Consider the following 22,557-nt stretch of genomic DNA (forward strand, 5'->3'; position numbering starts at 1 on the left):
AACACACAAACAGCAGGACACAATCTACGTCACAGACGTCTACATCAGGATGGATTTTTCACACTGCATTGTTGTTTATACCCCCCTTAGTGTTTTTGCCTCTGCTGCCCATATATATTAATATTAGCCCCAGTTGCCGATAGCAGGTATAGATCAACACATTAACACACAAGCCAAGCTTTGCATGTATAGATCAACTGAAATTCACTTGTGATCTCAGCACTGAAGGTATATATCAAATAAACAGAATCAGACATACAAATCCTGTATTTGCAGGTATACAATAGTATATGAAACGTAGCATTACAGGTATAGATCAAATAAATACATGGAAACAGCATTGCAGGTATTAATCAACTGAATAAGACATACAAACACTGTATTTGCAGGTATACATAAATAATGTATGGAAATATATAGATATGGATCTACAGAATAACGCAAAAACCCAGCTTTGCAGGTATAGATCAATTGGAATTCACATAAAAACATGTCATTAAAAGGTATATTTAAAACCCCCTAAACTACAGGCATAGATCACAGGTTGCACACCCCAAAGCCAGCCCTGGCGTCCACGCTGCCCACACAGCAATCACACTCATATCATACCCAGGCAACCAGTAAATGCTGGTACCTAGGCATGATGGGACTGTGCTTGCTGGTACAGGGTGGCTGTAAGTGATGTGTAGACCCCATACTGCTGGCAGCATCAATACACAAGGGGGGGCAGCTAGCTAGGTTTCAGCATGTACTGGCTGACTTGGCATGATAGGAGTGGGATTGCTAACAGCAATCAAAGTCCCATCATGCCTAGGTTACAGCACTTACTCATCCAACCAGTAAATGCTGGAACCTAGGCATGATGGGACTGTGATTGCTGTTAGCAATCACACTCCTATCATGCCAAGTCAGCCAGTACATGATGGTACAGGGTGGCTGTAAGTGATGTGCAGACCCCATACTGCTGGCAGCATCAATACACAAGGGGCAGCTAGCTAGGTTTCAGCATGTACTGGCTGACTTGGCATGATATGAGTGTGATTGCTAACAGCAATCACAGTCCCATCATGCCTAGGTTCCAGCACTTACACATCCATGCTATCACACACACACTCATTAATTCATATACTCATTCATTCACAGATTAATTCCCTCAATCACGCATACTCATTCAAACACCCTCCCCACTCCCTTACCTGCACTGCAGCTCCTCGATGCTGCTCACAGACTTCAGCAGAGGGCGCGGCCTCCCTCTGCATTCTCTGGTACTGCTCAGAGGAGGCAGGACGGGAGCAAAGTCATGTGATGTCACGTGAACTCTGCTAGGTTCTGCTTCCTCTATGCAGTACAGAAGACCCTCCCACAGGTAAGTAGCAGGGCTCGAGGTGTGACCCGCGTAAGATCGGTTGCCCTGGCTGCCGATCTTACGCGGGCCGCACCCTCTCTCTCCTCCGCATTAAAAAAAAAAAAAAAGACGGGTTTTAAAGTCGCATTGCGACTTTATTCCAAATTCGGCAGGGGGGGCAAGGAATAACCTAGGGGCGGCAATTGCCCCCCCTTGCCCCCCTGTAGCGACGCCACTGCCCCTTTCAGATCTGCCATCTCAGGCCCAGTTAGCCTAGGTGTCCGACACTGCTGAGGATTATATATATTCTAGAAAATGTAACAGTTTCCCTTTGCACCTTAAATGTGCAGACTTATGTTAAATGAAAAGAAGTGGCAAGTTACTTTTCAGAGATGTCCTCACATACATAATGTTGACCACAGGTACTGTTGCTGCAAATAAATGTATTTATTTTATTGTATAGACAGGTATAGACACACAATTTACATTTTGCAGCAATAAACTCACGAATGAGCAAAGAGAAAAACACTTTAAATAAATAAGCACAGAAGTAAAATATGGTGTAACTTGTGGACCAGGAGGTTTATCCTTTGTGATTCTGCAAGGTAGCATCCGCTGTGCAATCTAACCTGCACAGTAGTTGTGTAAAGGAATGTTACTCACTTGATATAATACTTACCCCAGGTTTTTACGAGAAATACAGAAGAGGAGAATGCTTATCATAAAGAAATATACCTAGATATGCCAATGGTTTGGACCCACGTTAGCTCACACTTACATTAGTAGAGTTTGCATGCTTGAATACTATAATTTTGAATCTGGAGAGGGGAAAGTATGTATTGTTTGTTCAAAAATGGTCAAAGGGGCAATAACGGGTGAGCAATAAATGTGATGACGCTTTATATTGAGAAGAGCTTGCGTTGACTCTGTAAGTAGTGGTCAGTGGTATAGCTACAGGGGTCGTATCTTATGCACTTGCAACTGATTGCCGTGTTCCTTTGGTTGTAGCTACATTTCTCCTCTGTGACCCATTGAACTGGCAGTCTAGTGAAGAAAAGAGGTCAACTATGCATCTGTGGGCAATCAGTTCTGGTTTAACAGTCTCCATGGTGTGCGCAAACCAGCAGGAAACTAGAGAAGAAAAACCTCTTGTAACAGAGACATAGGGCTGCTCGCACCATGGACTACCACTGATGGATATCATCGCTGCTTTGTTTCTGAAACCGGGGTGTGGAGGTAGCCTCAGGAGCCACTCTGTCAAAGGTTATTTTTGCACAATAAAACATAAGGGTGAGGGATCTTGGAACATGAAGCAAATCATAAGAGGTTCATGTGTTGCCATTAAGTTAGCTGCACTTTTAATTTGCTGGAAAAACAGATCGTAACTTTCTGAAAGATATGCTTTTTATGAAGCCTCTTTTTGCTAAATTTGCTATATCAGAGATCTTGTATTTCTTTGTAGTTGTATATTCCTAATGTGTCATATAGTTATAATTCCTGTGTCAACAGGGAGGGAAGTGATTGAGTGTGTTGATAATATATAGCACTACTATATTGCACTGCCATAATTCTTGTCAGATGACTGCTTCTGCATCTTTTTGGCAGTACGCTAGTGATTTTTAGCTAGGTACATCTGCGAGGTACTGGTCTTATGGTATTACAGGAAAAAGGGAAAAATCAAGCTGTGAACAGGTTACAACTCATTGGAGAGATTTCTGCCTCTCCTTTTTCCGAGGCTATTTTTAGTTATTTATATCTATAGCAGAAGTGAATTGGCTTTAATTGACAAGCTTGCCCAATACTGTAATAACATTGTTTCTATACTTTATTCCTGTGCCAACTTGGTTTGAGACAAGAATGAACTGTAAGTGCGTTAGGTCGTGTTTTTTTTTTCCTGTTGCAGGACGCATTGCAAAGCATTCATCCCACAAAGAATGTTTCATAAGCAAATTAAAAAATGAAACTCTTCCTTCTCGACTGACAGCTCAAACTGTCTTCCGCTTGTAGTGGTCGCTTATTCCCATGGTATATCAAGAATTATTATAGATCCAGAAGGAAGATGTTTGCAGGGAATCCAGATATTGGCTGTACCTACTTATTTGTGTGGAATTAACAACAAAATCTAGGCAAAGTGGGATAGTTTTTCAGTGGCCTAAAAAAAATTAAGGGTCTCCTGTCTTTTGCCCCGTAGACACAATAATTTGTCAGTATGGGAATTGTCTATGGCTAATCACACGGTGGTCTAGGGTGATGATGGGGAGCAGTTCTATTCATGGTAACATATCTGTACCTTTGTTAGTAACGATCTGTGTTTGTTTCTCCATCTAGTCCGAGCATCCAGAAACACACGTCAAATGGGTCCATTGCCTATGCGTTTCCCCTCTAGTACCTAAATTTCAAATCATAATGACAAATATGTAGATCTATTCATTTAAGCAGAGGATTCAGTGGAGCTGAACATTTACAAGAGCAAAGCCGATCCTGTGTAGTGCATAGTTTCATTGTTGTGGTGACTTGGTTCATGCTTAAATACTTTCACACAAGGGTCTGAAATGTCAACTTCAGTGGCTGTATCCCTGCTATAGTTAGTTTTAGAATCTCTGCAGTTGACATGTAATTAAACAAACATATATTGTTCAGTATAACAGTATGACAACTGTAATCTATTTAGGTGGCTGTGGCACATGAGTTCTGGAGTGCAAGGCATGGCCTTAGAAGGTGAGTATGCCTGATCAGAGTCAGAGTGCATATGCCATGTATTCATATCTGACACTTACAGCCTGCAATGACACAACTCTGTTTTTGTTGTGGGTAACTATTAGTTAAAACATTGCCGTCATTGCTTCTGAATATTATTATAATCTTGGCGTGAAATTATGCGTCATCTTTTTTTTTTTTTTCCTTTTACCAATAAATTAGCTTAAAAAAAATGATTTATCTACGCAAAACACATTTTTAATGTGTGTTATCTAGTCAGACCTGAAGGTAAATAAAGCTATTTGGCAAAAATGCATTTTGTTGTACCAAAACCTATAATTACATTTTGAGATGTGCCAATTTTATTTTTAATGGAAAGTGTTCAGAGGAACAGTATTTCTGCAGCTTGACACAAACATTCCATGCTGGCAGCGGTAAAGGGACAGAAGGATTTCTGCAAACAGAATTCTAGTGATTGAAAACTTAGAGGTTTAAATGCCTGCCAGTTAGACTTATGCATGATCAGAAACATATCTTCCTATTTTAAAGCACCATGCCTAGCACATATTAGCAGGCATTATACAGTCTTCCGTGATCCAGTTACCATATCCATGAAAAAGTGTTTGGGATTCTAGCCATCCATTTACTGGAGAACTACCGTATTGGCTCGGATATATATATAGGCCGCACCCTAAAAGTTTGGTGCTTTTTTAAAGAAAAAGTTTTTTTCTTTAAAAAAGCACCAAAAAAACATGCTGCCACTCTGTCCCCCCCCCGAGATATGCTGACACTGTCCCCCCCCCCCGAGATATGCTGACACTGTCCCCCCCCCCCGAGATATGCCGGCACCGGAAGTTGTATACGCGTATTGCGAAGATGTCCCCCGCCGGCCCCGCAAGACACCCGGGAGTCTGCTCTGGTAAGTCTTGGGGGCAGAGGTAAAAAGCATCGTGCGGACAGTCACCGGCTGCGGCGATGCGCTTAGACAACCTCCAGGGGAGGCTGTCTGAGCGTATCGGAGAGTAGGATGCAGGTCCTCTGCACCGCTGCAGGGGATCTGTATCCTAACCCCGCTGCCTGCCCGGCGCCCGGGACTGCATGTCCCGGGAGTCGGGCCCTAGATCCCGAATATAGGCCGAACCCCCACTTTAAGCACTTAAAGTGGGGGGGAAAAGTGCGGCCTATATTCGAGCCAATACGGTATTTACTGTTAAAGCTTTTTTCCCTGTTAGTTTATTAATAAAACACTAATTTATACTCTGTAGCTTTATGTACAATATGCTGATGACGTGAAGTCATTTAAAGCCCTGCTAACATACAAGCATTAAAGTGAAAATATGAGATGGGAATAAACAGCTTCAATCATATCTACTACTTGAAATGGTGCATATGTGAGTAGCATTAAGGACCATTTTGGTTAATTTTGCAGATACATGGTTTAGTCAAATTGCTTGGTCAATACTTCTGTCAATCAATTTGTTTTAAGGCTTGTTAAAGCTTTTTTTGCCATCCTGAAATAGAGGCCTCCGGGTAGCTGGAGCCTGAATGTTCCCAGGTTTGCTAAACTCTACCTTGAGATAAGCACAGTTAGATATATTGTCACTTAAACTTTGAATCTGACAATATTAGATAGTTTTAGATAAAAGAGCAACAAAGAGACAGATCCTGAACCATTTTTGGAATGACCCAACTCCTGCATCCTCTCTGGGTTTATTCACTAAAAAGAGCGTAACCTAACGTCACTATTCATTATGAAGGTCCAACACTGGCAGGTTTCTCCAGCAAGAAGGGCTGAGCTCACCAGGTATGATGCATAATTCAATGTGTAAGGAGACCATGAAGAAATCTTGCTGATATAACTATACAATTATACAGAGTCAGTCCCTGCAGCTGACGCTCTCTGAATTGGCTGTTTGTAATGCATAGTTAAGTCTAGGAATGAAACTCAACTCCTGCAAACTCTACACTTAACTCTGCCTTAAATGAATAAACTCCTCTGGGTTTATTAACTAAATGGAGAGTTGACATTAGTGTTGTGGTTTCAGTTCTTCATATCACTATACCTTATGTAGGCCCATCCCAAATAAACCTCTTTTGCAGGAAGAGCTCAGCTGGCCCTGTATTATGCATAGGTAAATTAGTGGATATTTTGACCGTCTCCTCACCCACCTCACACCTTCTTGCTGTAGAAACCTGCAAGAATTGGCCCTATTTAATGTATAGTTGAGTGAGAAAGTTGAATCTACAACAGTTCTCTCTTCATTGAATTGTCCCTCGATGTAGGTCTGGTAGTGTGGTTGAGTTGTAGATTCCACTAGAATGAGAGATCCTTGGAGACGGTGTCACCCCTCGGCCCATTATTACTAATACAGCAGGCTGGTCCAGGGGAAGAACCCTTGTGAACTTGTTGTCCAATCCAGTTGCACTTCGGACACAAAAAGGTATTTTCTGTCTGAATACGTTATTCCGGTTTTCTTCCTACAAATACCGTTAATCTATACAGTATAACTGTCTCTGGCAATTGTTAGCAAGAATTACCACCAGCATCCTCGGGGAGCCATGAATAATAGTATACAGCAACTGGAGTGTCAAAGGTTACCTGTCTACAATGTTTTCTAATCTTTTTATTTGAAAACTTTTTTCTGTCTTAAATGGCATGCAGATGACCAACATTAATCATTCCTTATCGCAGCACTGTGTCTTAGCAACTAAACCCGAATGTGTGTTCAATGTCTAGAAATGATTAGCCTTGGAATTAAATTATTGTGCAAAAAAAATCCCTGCTGCATCCTGTAGCAAGCCTCTTGGTCATAACACCTAATAACTCTGTATACGCTTGTGCATAGACAATAATGGTAACAAATGTTGTTTTTCTGCCAGGTGAACCCATTTATCTGGGTTAATGATTCACCCAGGAGCTCATTTGTTTTTTTTTCCTCCTGTAGAATCAAACATGAAAACATCGTTGCCTTGGAGGATATCTATGAGAGCCCCAGCCACTTGTATCTGGTCATGCAGCTGTGAGTAGTCATTCTTCTTATGATAAGGACTCCTTTGATCACAGCAATCCAACCTATGATTCCGCTATGAGTGTAACAGGTTAGAAATGAGTTCTGTGCTGGTGTCATGGCCTGTAGTTCTTAATCTGCCAGTTGCTATGGTTACTTGCCTATAACATATTTAACTATTCACACAATTAAAAAGCTGATATCTGTAGCATGTCAACACCATTTTATAAATTATAACGTAGAGTGCCAAGACCTGTCTTAGAACACTAGAAAACACTTAGAAAACATGCTTTTCAAAAATGTTGCTAACATATGAAAGTTGGATATTTGAGATTTCCTAAAGAAATCCATTCAGCACATTATGAATACATATGAATTAGCTCTGTTGCTTATTGTTATGAATACCCTGATGCTTAGATGCTACCAATATATAAAATGATCTTCTGACTCTAGCTCTGTATTTAATGTTTTATTAATTTGTCCTCTGCCTTATGTTTTCATACCTTTTATATTAGTTTTCTAGGCTTTGGGGGGAAAATCCCTGTGTAATGATGCGATATGCATTTAAAAGGGATGTTTCGCTCACTATTTGTATTTTAGTTACTGTGTATTCATGCTACTTAAGTAAAAGCAAACATGCTGATCCTTTTGGAATACGGTAACATTTTTCATGAAATTCTTTAAATGCATTAAAGTAAAGACAGACATCTTATATTTGTAAAGGCTACTTCCCTTAACTGAATTATTATATTATCTCTGGATCAACTTTTGTTTTACTATGGGGACAATACTGACTAGCCAGTCTAGTGTGAATAGGCCAGATCTCTGATCCCCCCCCAACCAGCCCAATAATTAAGTGGTGCACTAGGGAGCCGGATTGCCCACTAGTGCTTTTGGCTCTTGGCTTTGTAGCAGATGGACTGCCACTCCCCAATTCTCTCCCTAAGCCTTGGCCGACTTAATAGCCACAGACTGGCAATTTGGCAAAGGCTTATTTACCCAGAGTGCAAAAGGAACTGAGCAAATTACAACCCTGTGTTAGATCTGATAGCAAATGGTAATTTGGTACAATTGGTCCGCCATAGCAGCAATCATCTGTGACATGTGTGAGTGTTATCCCATTAGTTGAACAGAAACATTCTTCATCATGTTATTTGTTATACAATCATATGACATATAACGTGATAACAAACAAAAGATGCCTCAAATGACATCAGAAACACCCAATATTTACCCAGCATTTTACCATTTTTATTTATTGATCTACATAGCACCATCACATTCCACAGCAGTGTACAAAGAGTAAACAGGACATAACAAGTAGTGCATCACATAGCAATTTGGACTTAAAGAAACACACATTGAGAAGGGTCCTGGTCAAACAGTGCAGTCATCAGGGTATTTTGCCCCCATGTAGCATGGTTAGTGATCTTCTACTCTGTACTGCATCAGAGATTGTCATTGTCACCTGGCATTTATGAGATGTGTTTGTAATGTCTCCATTTTTCTGTTGAGCCTAATGAGATGGTTGTCGGGGAGTAACCATTGGTTTGTGTTGCAAACCACAACAGAAATAGCTGTCTGTGATTTTTTTATACAACTGAAATTGTGACATCATTAACTCAGGTGCCTGAGGTCCTCGCTGTGTTAAGGAAATCTGTAGAGTTTTTCCATACCACACATCTGCTGCAGTGATTTACACTCTAGAGAATCCTAATGTGCTTTTCATCTCTCTCAAGAAAATGGCGAATAGTTGATTTTTTTACAGTTCCATAAATAGCTATTCTTTTAAGACTCTAACATATTAGTATGCAACAGCACACGATCCTTAAGAGTCCGGGTTGCTAATTGGTATTATTCATTTAGTTGTTACAAAATACAAATGTTGACATGTGCTAACAATGTAACACAAATACAACACAACCAATGAAAGCATGACAAATAATTGAATGATGGGGAAAAGACTAGTGTGGTACTTCTTTTCCCTTTTTATTCATTTATTTTTCGTTCATAAAATTGTTTTTCTTTTATATTTTAATATTTACTGTATTTTCTTAATATTTTCTTTTAAAATACTGTGGTTCTCACTACAATATACACTTATATGTAATTTTAGTGCTGTCTATTTCATTTTGTATATTTGATTCCTTTCAGTGTGATGTCTAGAGACTTGAATTTTTTCTTTCCTATGATTTTTCATTTACCTACTTGCCTGCAATGCACAACACCAACACTAAGATTGTTCTTCTTGGTGATGTGGAGACCTGTGAAGGGGCCCATTTGGTTCATTCCCTCTTTAAAAACAGGGGTGCATTCAGAGGCATAGACAGACTTTATTTCTGGAGTATGAACAGTGATGGCAGATTGAGCTTCTTCGTGTCATTTGACCATATCATCCAATTAGACACTTTTTTGTAGTCCTGTCCTGCAGTTACAAAGAGTGGAAGCTGCAAGGCTCCCTGTTTGTACGAAAAATGCAAAGCTTACAATTATAGTACCAGGAACGCCCAGCCAGTAGCCTACAGTCACAAGAGCAGAGATACTCTGTTAAGGCTAGGTTTCCACTTGTTTTTTTTTTTGCTAAAAACGCACATAAAAACACCAATTCAGCAACACGGCGTTTTTTTGGTGAAAAAACGCTGCGGACAGATGTTAGCTGTTCTTCAACAGGAAATCGCACAATGCCATATCCACTTGGCGTTTTTCTGTTTGCTGTTTTTTCAGTCCACTTTGACGTTTTCTGCTTTTTTGGGCTCTGTGTCAGTTTTTCAAAATCGCAGCATGTTGACACTCTGGCGTTTTTTGCAAGGAAATCTTGGCGTTTTTCTCCAATAGAAGTCTATGGGAGAGAAAAAAAAACGCCATGAAAAAGCCATGTGGGTTTTGTCTTGGCGTTTTTTATGGCGTTTTTTCCCCAGTATCTGGACCCAGTATCTGTGTGTCCTACGAGAAATAGGCTGGAAACAAACAGTTTCACACAAAACAAAGTTCATATTGAATTTTACACCATTTGGAACAAACATACCATTACAAACAAACATACCCAACTGGATCCTGTGTGCCAAAAGCAAAAGCAAACAATTTGCACCATCATTTGGGGCCAATCCTCCTAGAGGAGCAGACATTCGGAATAAAGCATGCCTTACAAACCACAGAAAAGAGACAAAAGGGTCCGCTGGGGCGTGTTTAAGTAGAACTCTACCAAGTAAATGACATCAGGAGGGGGCAGATACTTGCCATTTATCCTAATCCCTTTTAGCTGGGTGATAATTCTAACGTGTAAAGGCTGGAAAAACTGCCTATGGTCAAAAAAGCAATTTCCACAGAAAGGCTAAAACGCCAGAAAAAACTCCAAAACGCAGGTAAATGCAGTGGCAGTTTTCTTGGCGTTTTTCATCAAGAAAAAAACGCAGGACAAAAACCCAAGTGGAAACCTAGCCTAAGGAAGGAGCTTGTATACATACATGTGTATTTATGTGGGGATGTATCTGTATAAATGCATGAAGGTCTGCGTCTTCTGCATGTCTGTGTATGCTTGTACATTGATTATTCTGCTGCGATTATATCTAAAGAATTATTTTTATAATTTGTTGTTCCATAAAGAGTTTTTGGACATTTAGTTTACTCAAGTTAACTTCCATACAAAACTAGTCCCCAAGAAACTGAAACAAGGTGTACATCCAGATAACAAAGTGACACATTTTCCACCCAGCTGCAGAGTGGTATCCCAGACAAAGTATGGATATCAGACATTATATACAGTACCTTCTTGTTCTGTAAACGTACTACTTTAGGGTTATCAAAGCTGATAGTTTCATTGTCCCAAAATAAAAAACATGTAAAGCTACATAAGCCTTCAGGACATCAGAGGTCACTTCTTCAGATGTAATCAAGAGAAGATACCTTTGAGATCCCAAAAGTTTATACCACTTTTTTGTGCAAAATCTACATGCTCTTCTGCACTTTGTCTAGGTGTTTAATAAGATATATAAATGCGTTTGAAAGTATGAATTGAAAATGGAAAAGCAGTTATTTGACTCAAAACGTTTATTAAACAGAGTTTAAAAAATGGAAGATTTACTGTTGTAAGTTATTACTCAGTGATAGAGAATGAATCAATTCACCTTCATTGATCTGCATATTTTGACCCATATGGTTCCTCCATGCATACTATTCAAATGTTATGTATAAGTTATGCATAAAAAGCTGTCAAAAGTTTCACACCAAGCATTTTGTACATAACGTGTCTGAACTTGTGTTTGTGCTGCAAAAAAGGGGCCTTTTTAAAAAAAAATGGTACAATACAACTATGCCCTTGGTGTTTTATTAGTACTGCTTCATCAGAGGAAATTGAATGGAAGTGTTCTTCATCCATGCTTATGTGGTTGAAATATACATAAACATTTATCTTATTACGATATATTAAAAAAAAAACTGTTAAAAAAAAAAAACATTGGGTTCATTCCATTCACATGTGTACATACCTATTTACATATGAAATGGATTAAATTTAGTGGAAAGAATGAGAACGCACTGGTCTGGGGTGGTAATAGTTAACTGTGAGAATTAGTTTATCAAATTGATGTTTGTGATGGAATTCACTTACGGTACAATAGAAAAAAAAACTGTTCTGTGTAGACATTGAATGGTAATGAGAAGTTATCACCAGTGGGATTTAGGAAAAGTTCACGTTATAAATAAGGTGTAATTGTATTGTGAACTGGCATGAAGGTCCATTAGTTGTTAATGCCGTTTTAATGGGTTGACAGAAGTCCAATTACAACAAATTATGTCCACGTATGTCCAAACATGGGTATATTACTGGGGAAATCTCACTGCTTAGTTTCCACGTGAAGCTCTGCATGTTACTACAAGGGAGTGATCGATTCTAAAAAAAAAATAAAATGATTGTTCTAATCTATATCTGCCGGACACAGCTTGAAGTACCTATCGTATGTTGCTCCTTAGTTAATTTATTGCCATCCCACCCTTTCCAGCATCTCTGATGTGACGATGTGTTACTTATGCGGAATGGACAGGTAATGATGGTCTCCTTTAAGTACATAGGAAGACTTTTTTGAGTACCTGACATTTCAGTGCTGTGTTCCATAGCGCCAGTCCTCACCTGACTTCAATTTCTCAGATCAATAACTTCATAGCTCTAGATTTTAATGAGGATTCCTATTCCCCAATTTCTTGACAATGTGGGGCAAATGATTAAAGGGACAGTCTAATATCCTTGACACCACTGCTATAGAAGAATGCATGTTAAAGTAACCCTAGACCTCTCTGAGTACTTTAATATGCATTCTTCCAGAAGGAAAAAATAACAAAAAAACTGAAACACTGACACAGGATTTGCAGGCATTCTACAAAATCCTCTTTCATTGTCCATGATCCTAAATTTCTTACCGCTGATTAACTGCTTAAACGTTCAATCAATGGAATTACAGGGCTTCCAATGAAAGCAGTGGGAGAAGGCATGTGTTACCTCGCCGGCGGATCCGCGGTGTCCTCGTGCGGGGGAACCGAGACTTAGCTCGCGCCGGCAGCTCGCGCCGGCTCGTCCCGCTCGCGGGAAACGCGGCGAGGTCCGTCCTGCTGCGGGACGCGCGCCCCCGTGTGGATCGCGCCCTGCGCGAACGGCTATCTCATGAATATTCATTAGGGGGATTAAAGGGACCTTTTATCTTTTTTCCTCCTCCCCCTTAATTAGGTGGGTAGGAGGATCTAGGGATGGAGGGATATTTAAACCCTCGGTTTAGAGCCATACCTTGCCTGTGATAGAGCCTTTATTGCCTACACTAGCGTTCCTGTATCTTATTTGCCTTTTTGTTGCCTGAACTCTGCTTGAACCTGACCATCCGTTGTTTGCCGCCTGCCTTTACCTGAACTCAGTTTGTACCTGACTATCCGTTGTTTGCTGCCTGCCCTGACCTCTGCTCGTGACCCCGACTATCCATGTTTGCTGCCAGTCCTGATCTCTGCTCGTGACCCCGACTATCCGATTGTCTGCTCCTATACCATCTGTTCCTGCATTACTCGTCATCACCGCTTGGGGCGCCTTTCCTTGTACTGCAGCGAGGATCTACAGCCTGAACCACCGTTAGTGACAGCATGTCACTGATTGACAGGGTAAGGAGCAAATCAATGGCAGGAAAAGTGCTACCACTGTACACATGTGCACTGGGCTCTAAACAGAATTTGCATGTAGCATTCAGCAGAACCAGCACTGGATCTGACTGGAGGAGAGTACATCTAGTGTAGGGCATTTAGCATTTAGCTGGAGGGTAGAGAAAGGGGCAAATGCTTTTGGGATGGACCACATGGAAATTTAAAGGAACCATGTGGCTATCATATGTATTAAATTGCATATGGTCCATTGTACAGGGCTGCAGAGTATAATGGCGCCATATAAACAATAGATAATAATATGGCTGGAGTGTTTCTTTAACTTTCTTACAAGGTAGTGCCACCTGTAGCAATCTGTGTCTGTCTTCATGAGAGAACCAAGTGTGCTAAAAACAATCCATGAGGACAGGCTAAAAAACCTGCAGTGTAGAGAAGAGATCTCGTTACTTCCACGGGGGTTATCAACACAAACACGCAAAGGAAAATACATAGTTTGGTGCTGTTTGCTAAACTACATATATCTAAAAGATATAATTTTACATTTCACCTTTTTCCCATTACTTATAAAATATTCAATGCTTGGTCTACTGTGGGTATTTCTTTCAGAGCTGGATGTTGAATAGGACCTGTTACACAAGGACAGCAATGGAGAGGTTAAGAGAGGGTCATTCCAAACCATCTGACGATTGTCAATTAATTTCCTGCTTTGTGAGTCCAAATTACTTTAATAACATCCTTTGTGCTCAGTACAAATGTTCTTTTAATAAGACAAATGCTACAATGGCAGGAAGTACTTCCCAATAGGTGTAAACAGTGAAATATGTTCCAGTTCTCTGGATCATGTCTCAGGGCTGCAATAGAAAGAAATGGCGATATGAATGTTTCCGTACTGAGCTTTATTAAGTATGAAAGCAGATTTGAAGCGGTCATTCTAGCTATGCATTTAAAATTGCCTCCTCCTGTCTGCTGTAAACAGTTCTGTTTCCCTGTACAGACTTAGTATTGTTAAACGCAATAATCTAATCTGTAAAAATCGATAGCTGACTTTCATTGATCATTGTTTTTGAAATGTATGCCTTTAAAGTTGCAGTGTTAAAGAATAATCATGGAAATCTTGTGACCGGGTTTGGAGATAGAGACATTGGATATTACACATATACACTATATACAGTTATTGGGTATTTTTTTATGACAAAGGACATTACTGAATTGTATTCAGTCTTAATACTGGAAATATTTGTTAAGTTAGTGCCAATAATCGTGAAATGGGATAGATGTTGTCCCTGGGGACTAATGTCTCTTATCTTTGCCATATAAATATTATTGACTGTGCTCAGGGTCATGTGCTTCTTGGAAAAACAGGTGTGTTTTAATGTTTTGGAGAACATAAGATGACAAGGTTTTGCATACGGGTTCCCGGTGCCTGTGTGGACATTATTACCGCAGACAAGTCACACGGCGCTCCATTCAACCTGGTGATAAAGGCATTTGCCAATTTAGTGTCTAGGGACAGCTTTGCTTCTACTGCTGACCCATATTTTCCACAAGAGTCTTTTCTTGTATCGTCAAATCAGTGATGTTTCTTCAAGGTCTTTTCATTGAATTATGCATTGTTCTGGGTCAGCTCAGCCCTTCAAGCTGGAGTAACCTTCAAGTGATGGCCTTTGAAACAACTTCTCCCCTTCAAACTTTCTGTATTGATGGTTGTCTTAATCTAAAAGAGAACCAAAGAGCAAAGAAAAGATCACTAGACCATCCAACTCAGAAATTGATAGAAATGTATTACTGAGAGTGACTATATCAGCTGATGGCTGATTTAGCACATCATGCAGTTACACCCAACGAATACACCAAGAACTTCAAACCAGTATTGCACTGCAGCCCACCCTGGCTTGGTCTCTACCAATTTCCGCAGTTGCGGATAACATATAGTCCTCTTAGCTGCCAGCAAGGTGACCACAAACAGCAGCTGTGACTAAACAAAATATTAACCCATGTTAATCACCAGAGAAGCTGAGGAATAAACCACTGCCAGCTGATGACCAAGTGTTCACATCAGGCAGATACACCCATGATATTCATCAAGAGCTTCAAACCAGTTGTATTGGCCGTCACTGTCGCTGTTGCGGAAATACCAATATTAGTCTTTTTAGCAATCCATTCTTAGAGTTCCAGATCTTCTCCCTGCCTAATCCTGATTGAAAAGAAAGTAAGAAATTGCCACCTCTGTTTATGTACCTGCTTGATACAAAGTTGTAAACTTGACCAATGAATAAGAGGGACACAAAGCATTCCTGCATAGGCCAGCAGTCATCCCCTGTCCCCATTGGTTCGGGGGGGGGGGGCATTTTCACTAATCCATTCCCCAGTGTGTGGTAGTGTAGACCTTTACTCTCACAGTATCTAAGCATCAGTTAGCCTATTCTGAACAAATAGGGGTCTTTAAAAAACAAAAATGATCACCTGGCTTATTAAGGATTCTATGCAAGTGTTGTGAAGTCCTAAGTATTGGGAATAGTTACCTTGTAAAGAGAAGTCTTATACTAATTAACCTTAACACCATAAAAAATGTCTGTTATCCAATGGCACAAGGAAGCAATCAGTTCACTAGGTTCACAAGCAAAACCCCTTAGCTCCAACATGCCCATTTTATAACTTCAAGTCAGGGCAAGCGCTCATTTACAAGGATCATTAGTTGTATGCATGCAAGTCAGAGAATGTTTTGCAGTGGGGGTATCCCTTGCGAGTTCCTTGCTGTAGAAACATAGAATTAAAACTTATGTCTATACAAATCCAGTGCTCTTATTTTTGTGAAGTATAAGGCCTGAAATAAATGAATAAAAGGACTGATGCCGATAATAATTCAAATCCAAAAAACTCGGTATCAAATACAGTCTATGACTATAGGGCCAAGTGAAGATCTGGTTGTGGGTTAATTTATATAAAATAGACAACTAAAGGGCAAAGAAAAGATTACTAAACCACCAATCTCAGAAACCGATACAATACAGAATTGTATTACTGAGGGTGGCTATATGGACCTACTGTTACAGAAAGAGTATTTTCACTAATCTACTGTCCAATGTTAGTGGTCTTCTAGAGTCAAAGACGTGAATTTAATTGTAGCAGATGCCCAAGTAAGCGTGGGAACACACAAGACATATTTACCTGCTGTGTACAAAGAAATGAGGATTAACAAATACTCGTATGTAGTGTTCTGCGTAACCAAGCCAGTGCCAGGCTCCTGTATACTGGGACAGATGGGAGCCTGGCTTTTGGTTCGCATTGTTTGCACAGAACACAAAAACACAGTGATTGCAGTTCGGTTGTCACAGTTTTCTGGCATTGCATTATTCATTCTGGGGATATGTTTTGAGTGCTAATATCTTCCATGCTTGGTATAAAAGTGTTTGTTGAGCTCAATAAACCTTTTCTGTTCAGGAAAATGGTAAATCACTTGGTTTATTGAAAAATACACACATAACATATCACTGTAAGGTGGGATAATTTTAACCACCATAAATGTTTACAATATTTTGTAAATATGTTCTATATATATATATATATATATATATATATATATAAATATGGGAATGCTGCAGAGATGTTGGTGGTGCCTGTACTTGGAAACGTTAGCACATTTTCTCCCTCTTCTGATAAGCAGTTGGTAGGGTGCAGGTAGATGAGAATTGGCATTGGAATGCTGGAGGACAGTGGGTGGACCTCTCTGGTAAGGGCTACTTGAAGGCTGAGATCCAGAATTTTTATATCAAGTAGGATTTAGTGATGTCCGGATCATGAACAAATCGTTCATTTGATCCGATTCTTTTTAGTGATCCGGATTAATCAGTTCAGTAGACTGAACGATTCATTTGTAGCAGTGCCAGTTCAGTCTGTGAATCATGCCGCTGTAACCTGATCCTAGAGTGAGTCATCTGCAGAGCACTCAGACACAGACTCTGGGGTCAGGTTACAGCTCATTAAGTCACAGAGGAACGATGACTCATAAAGATTCGAATGATCCGAAGATTCACATGATTCAAATGATTTGAATCTTACAGGGATCCGAATCTTACAGAGATTCGAACCATTCAGAGAATATTATTGATACCATACTTTTATAAATAAATACATTAATAATGTTCACTGCCCCCAGGATTTAGATTCCCCTGAGTTTGCCCCCCTATACTTATAATTGCACCTTCAGTTAACTTTATTAAATTAATTAAATTAACCCTCAGTCATCAGCATAAAATTAACCCTTATACCCCATCAACCATAACTGCCCTTAAATTAACCCTAAAGCCCCCATCAACCATAACTGCCCCTAAATTAACCCTAAACACTCCATCAACCATAACTGCCCCTAAAATTAACCGTAAAGACCCCATTAACCATAACGGCCCCTGAAATTAACCCTAAAGACCCCATTAACCATAACGGCCCCTGAAATTAACCCTAAATACTCCATTAACCATAACTGCCCCTAAATTAATTGCATGTACTCCAGATAAATTACCTAATAAATTGGTATGGTTGATGGGGTCTTTAGTGTTAATTTAGGGGCATTTATGGTTGATGGGGTGTTTAGGGTTAATTTAGGGGCAGTTATGGTTGATGGGGTGTTTAGGGTTAATTTAGGGGCATTTATGGTTGATGGGGTGTTTAGGGTTAATTTAGGGGCAGTCGTGGTTGATGGGGTGTTAAGGGTTAATTTTAGGGGCAGTCATGGTTGATGGGGTGTTAAGGGTTAATTTTAGGGGCAGTCATGGTTGATGGGGTGTTAAGGGTTAATTTAATTAATTTAATAAAGTTAGCTTAAGGTGCAGTTGCAGGTAAAGGGGAATGTAAACCCTGGGGGCAGTGATTATTAATGTATTTATTTATAAAAGTATGGTGATTATTATCTGAATGATTCGAATCCCAATGAAGGCAGAGAGTCGTTCAAAGATTCGGATCTTACAATGATACGGATCTTACAGTGATCCGGATCACTGTAAGATTTGGATCCCTGTAAGATCGGAATCTTTGAACGACTCTCTGCCTTCATTGACATCACTCGAGTAGGCAGGCAGGCAGTAGAGGGTTCATTGACTAATGAAAGGGGCGGGGCCAATCGTTAGCGTGCCTGCACGGAGTTACTGGAAAACAGTAACTCCTGTGAGTCACACTGAGTGATCCGAAGATTCGGATCATGAATCGGATCATTTCAGTGAACGAGTCGAAATGATCCGATTCACTTTAATGATCTGAACTTCCCATCACTAGTAGGATTTGCCCCGGCTTCCTTTTTTGTTTTCTCTATATTTAACCACGGTAGCAGGTCCAATACACACTGCTACTTACAATTAATATTTCAAAAAATAAATGAATCAGAGATAATATTGAAGACCATCACCTTCAAACATATCAAGCAAGAAGTTTTGAGAGTATATACATCACAATACAGCACAAAAAAATGCACCTGATACTACAGCAGATACTTTAGCAGAAATTTCGTGTTGGGAGAAAGTGTGCTTATATCCTCGGCCAAGACTGAGTCTTGATCAAGGGAGACATAAATACAATCTAGTTTGTAAAGAAATAGAAGTTTGAAAACGGTCAAAAGAGGAGTCATAAAACATTTTAATTATATTTTTGTAGGGATTCCCAGCACCATAACAAAGATCAAAAATATTAGTGTGGTCGGTAAGAATCCCAGACAAAATGATGTATCCACAAATAATGAAACAGCAACCATGAACATTGTCTGTCTCAAGAGAGAACCATGCTTACTGGAACTATGCCCACTTTATATGCTCTAATGATTTTTAACAATTTTTGTGTTTATTTCTATATCATAATATCACAGTATGCACTTGCCTTTTATTTGTAATAATACACTGTGATGCTGAATCCCAGAAGATTTGTTTATTCTTGTGGGGAGGTGGGGTGGCCTTCTGCCTCCTACTACCCCATGAAGACTTAAGTGGCTCCCCATTTCCGAGGGGGGTCGAAGAAGACCCGTTTTGGTCTGGGGGAAAGAAAGCATTGCATATCCTTCTTGGGGAATGTGACCACAGAATATTATTTGGTATTCGGTGTTCAATTGTGGCTCTACTTAATTAACAGTTTATAATTCAAATTGATCCGTTATGGGCTTTTTAAGCTTTCCATTTCTGTATGTGTTTTGAACAACACTGAACAGTCCACATGCAGTCAAATTATTTTCCAAGTGTGTGTTGTCACTTTATTACTGGCATACCTGGCAATCCTCCGGGTCGTGGGAGAGGGGTCTTTACAGGACCCCCTGTTACAGGGTCACCGTACCCAAGGCTGGGTACCCCCTGTTTGAGGGCTGAGGAATCACCAGTCAGTCCCTCATATGGATAGCACTCAGCTATCCACGGATCATCCAGACCACCATTCGTAGTAAACCAAGAAGAACTTTTTTATTTACAAACACACAGAATTTATATACAATCTCAATGCAATGAGTACCGAACCCAACCCCCAATCCCATCAGCCACATCCCATCACAAATCCCATCAGTATACAGGGGATGTATCAGGTGAGGGGATTACAGAATACAATGGGTTCCCCCACCTGTGTTATCCCCCCTGTAGTGCGGGTGCCGTCTGGGCAGACAGGGCTGTGCTGGCTGATTAAGAGCCCCAGCCAGATTATAGGATCGTCTCTTTGAAGGCTGGGGCTGAATCCACATCAGTCTCTGGGCCGGTTACACAATAAACACAATATAATATATTACCGGGTCACGGTATACGGAACCGGACACAAAAGTGCTCCGTGACCCGGCTAAACTTCATATGACATAAGAGCCAGCTAGCCTGGCCCTGTCACAGATCTCCCCCTTGACCAACGGTCCGGCAGACCAGGCAGATCCACACGGGTCTGCTGCAGGCTGTCCGAGTGGACAAAGTTCAAAGGTGCAGGCCTTAGTTCATGGCCCCCTTTGTCAGAATCATCCATTGAAGGTGGGCCAGGGCCCTGGTTGCCCAAAAAGATAGTCAGTAGTCCTCTGTGAATTGGAGGGCGGACCCAGCTCAGCCGGGGGCACATGGCTATCCCCCTCACCGGGGTAACAGGGGCACGTGGGGACTCTTGCTCCCTAGTCTTGGGAACTGAGTCTGGGGCAGCTGCCAGGCCAGGGTGGTTGCATGGAAGGAAAACCCTGCTGATCGGGCCGGGGGCACTCGGGGAACCAGGGAAACACGTAGAGGTAGTAAGCGAGGCCTCTACCGGGACACTGGAGTGACCTAGGGGACACTCTGGGACAGGAACAGGTGCCCTTACAGGGTTATTGGGTGAGCTAAGCAGCTCTGCGGGGTACTCAGGGGACCCAGGGGAATACTCCGGGGCAGGGACAGGTGCCAATACTGGACCACCGGGAGGGTTAAGCAGACCCTCGATCTTCCTCTCTGGGACAGGTGCCTCTGCCTGGGCACGGGGAGAGTCAGAGGAACACTCTGGGACAGTGACCTGGGCTTCTACCAGGACACTTGGGGAATCAGGGATCACTTCGGAAAACACAGGGATAGGAACCAGGGCCTGCGCCAGGCTACTGAGAGGACCCAGGGAACTCGGCAGCCCCTCTGGCGTCCTCGCTAGGTCGGGGAACGGTGCCTCTACCGGGTCACCGGGGACTTCATAGGGAACCTCTGGGGCAGTGACCCGGACTTCTCCCAGGACACTCGGGAAATCAGGGGGACAGTCTGGGGCACTGACTTCTACGGGAATAGCTAGGGGTTTGGTGAGGGGGATTGTGCCACTTACTCGGGAGGTGGGGACAGTCATCTCTTCTGCCGGGGTAGAGCAGCCAGGGTTGTTGGTGGGGACTTGGGTCGGAGCTTTTGGCTTCCTCCTCCGCTTCTTCTTGCTGGCGAGGAACTCGGTTCTTCTCGCCAGGACAGGGGCAATGGAGTAGGTGAAGAGGACCTCGGTCCCACTCCCGCAAGTTGTAGTACCATGCTCCCAGTCTCCTTGTAACTCCTGGAGCTCCACTCTCCGCAGCAATTCTTTATAGTCCCTCTCGAGCTGCCATTCCTCTTGGACCAGGCAATCCATAACAGCCTCCAGCTCGGGGGGAATAGCATAAACCAGGACTTCTGCACGGTTGTCCCAGATTGTATCCCTGCGGTACTGGCAGGGGCTTCCGAAGGACGAGTCAAATTGGAAGGCATCATATATCAGTCCTGGGTCGACGGGGCTATACAGCATCAGAGGGTCGCTGTGGTCTTCACCTGCTAACTGCTGGGAGAATCCCTGGTAGCGGCTCTGGAGGTCGAGCTCTGCATATATGAGACCCCTCAATTCGTCTTCCCACTCCGGCAACGGGTTCTCCCCCAGGAGTGGAACTCGTATATCCCACATTGTCCAGTACTGTGCCCAGTACGTTTCAAAGTGGGGATGGGAGAAATCATCCCTCCAGTCTGCAGGCGCAGACTCTAACTGCCATTGCTGGTGTTCCAGCTCACACACCTCGGCTGTAACCCGGTCTGTCTCATCCTCTGGTTCTCGGAATAATTGGATATCCTGGTGCAATATTTTGGTGTTCTGTTCCCCTAGTCTGGGAGATACAGACCCACTCTGGCTCAGTTCCTGGTGACACATTTTAATCACCGCCGTCACTTGCTCCGATGTAGCCCCTCCTGGGTACAGGGATAGGTGCCATAGAATGTTCTTTTGTAGAGCACTCAGTCCGAGGCTCTCCTCTGGGGCATCCTGGTGCCGGTCCATCTCTCTGCAGTCCGCAATCAGAGTAGCCTTTTCTTTGCTACAAACCTCCAGGAGCTCTCTCGGTGTCTCTCGTCTGCAGTCCCAGTTGGTGGTTTGGATTTCACCCAAGTCGTGGGATTCTTCCCACCGCTGCCACCAATGTTACAGGGTCACCGTACCCAAGGCTGGGTACCCCCTGTTTGAGGGCTGAGGAATCACCAGTCAGTCCCTCATATGGATAGCACTCAGCTATCCACGGATCATCCAGACCACCATTCGTAGTAAACCAAGAAGAACTTTTTTATTTACAAACACACAGAATTTATATACAATCTCAATGCAATGAGTACCGAACCCAACCCCCAATCCCATCAGCCACATCCCATCACAAATCCCATCAGTATACAGGGGATGTATCAGGTGAGGGGATTACAGAATACAATGGGTTCCCCCACCTGTGTTATCCCCCCTGTAGTGCGGGTGCCGTCTGGGCAGACAGGGCTGTGCTGGCTGATTAAGAGCCCCAGCCAGATTATAGGATCGTCTCTTTGAAGGCTGGGGCTGAATCCACATCAGTCTCTGGGCCGGTTACACAATAAACACAATATAATATATTACCGGGTCACGGTATACGGAACCGGACACAAAAGTGCTCCGTGA

General features: G+C 41.9%; 1 protein-coding gene across 1 annotated transcript in view; it reads left to right on the forward strand.

The window, feature by feature from the left end:
• The window catches only part of LOC149298810 (calcium/calmodulin-dependent protein kinase type 1D-like), a 123,659-nt gene that overhangs the window by 75,861 nt on the left and 25,241 nt on the right, over positions 1 to 22,557 (forward strand). Inside the window, exon 3 of the mRNA XM_089487156.1 lies at positions 6,988 to 7,062. Coding sequence (XP_089343282.1) covers positions 6,988 to 7,062 — 75 coding nt within the window. The remainder of the gene's footprint in view (positions 1 to 6,987; positions 7,063 to 22,557) is intronic.

This window comes from Sceloporus occidentalis, unplaced genomic scaffold (genome assembly GCF_023333645.1).
Source record: "Sceloporus occidentalis isolate IW3139 unplaced genomic scaffold, rSceOcc1.0.p SCAF_31, whole genome shotgun sequence".
NCBI lineage: Eukaryota > Metazoa > Chordata > Lepidosauria > Squamata > Phrynosomatidae > Sceloporus > Sceloporus occidentalis.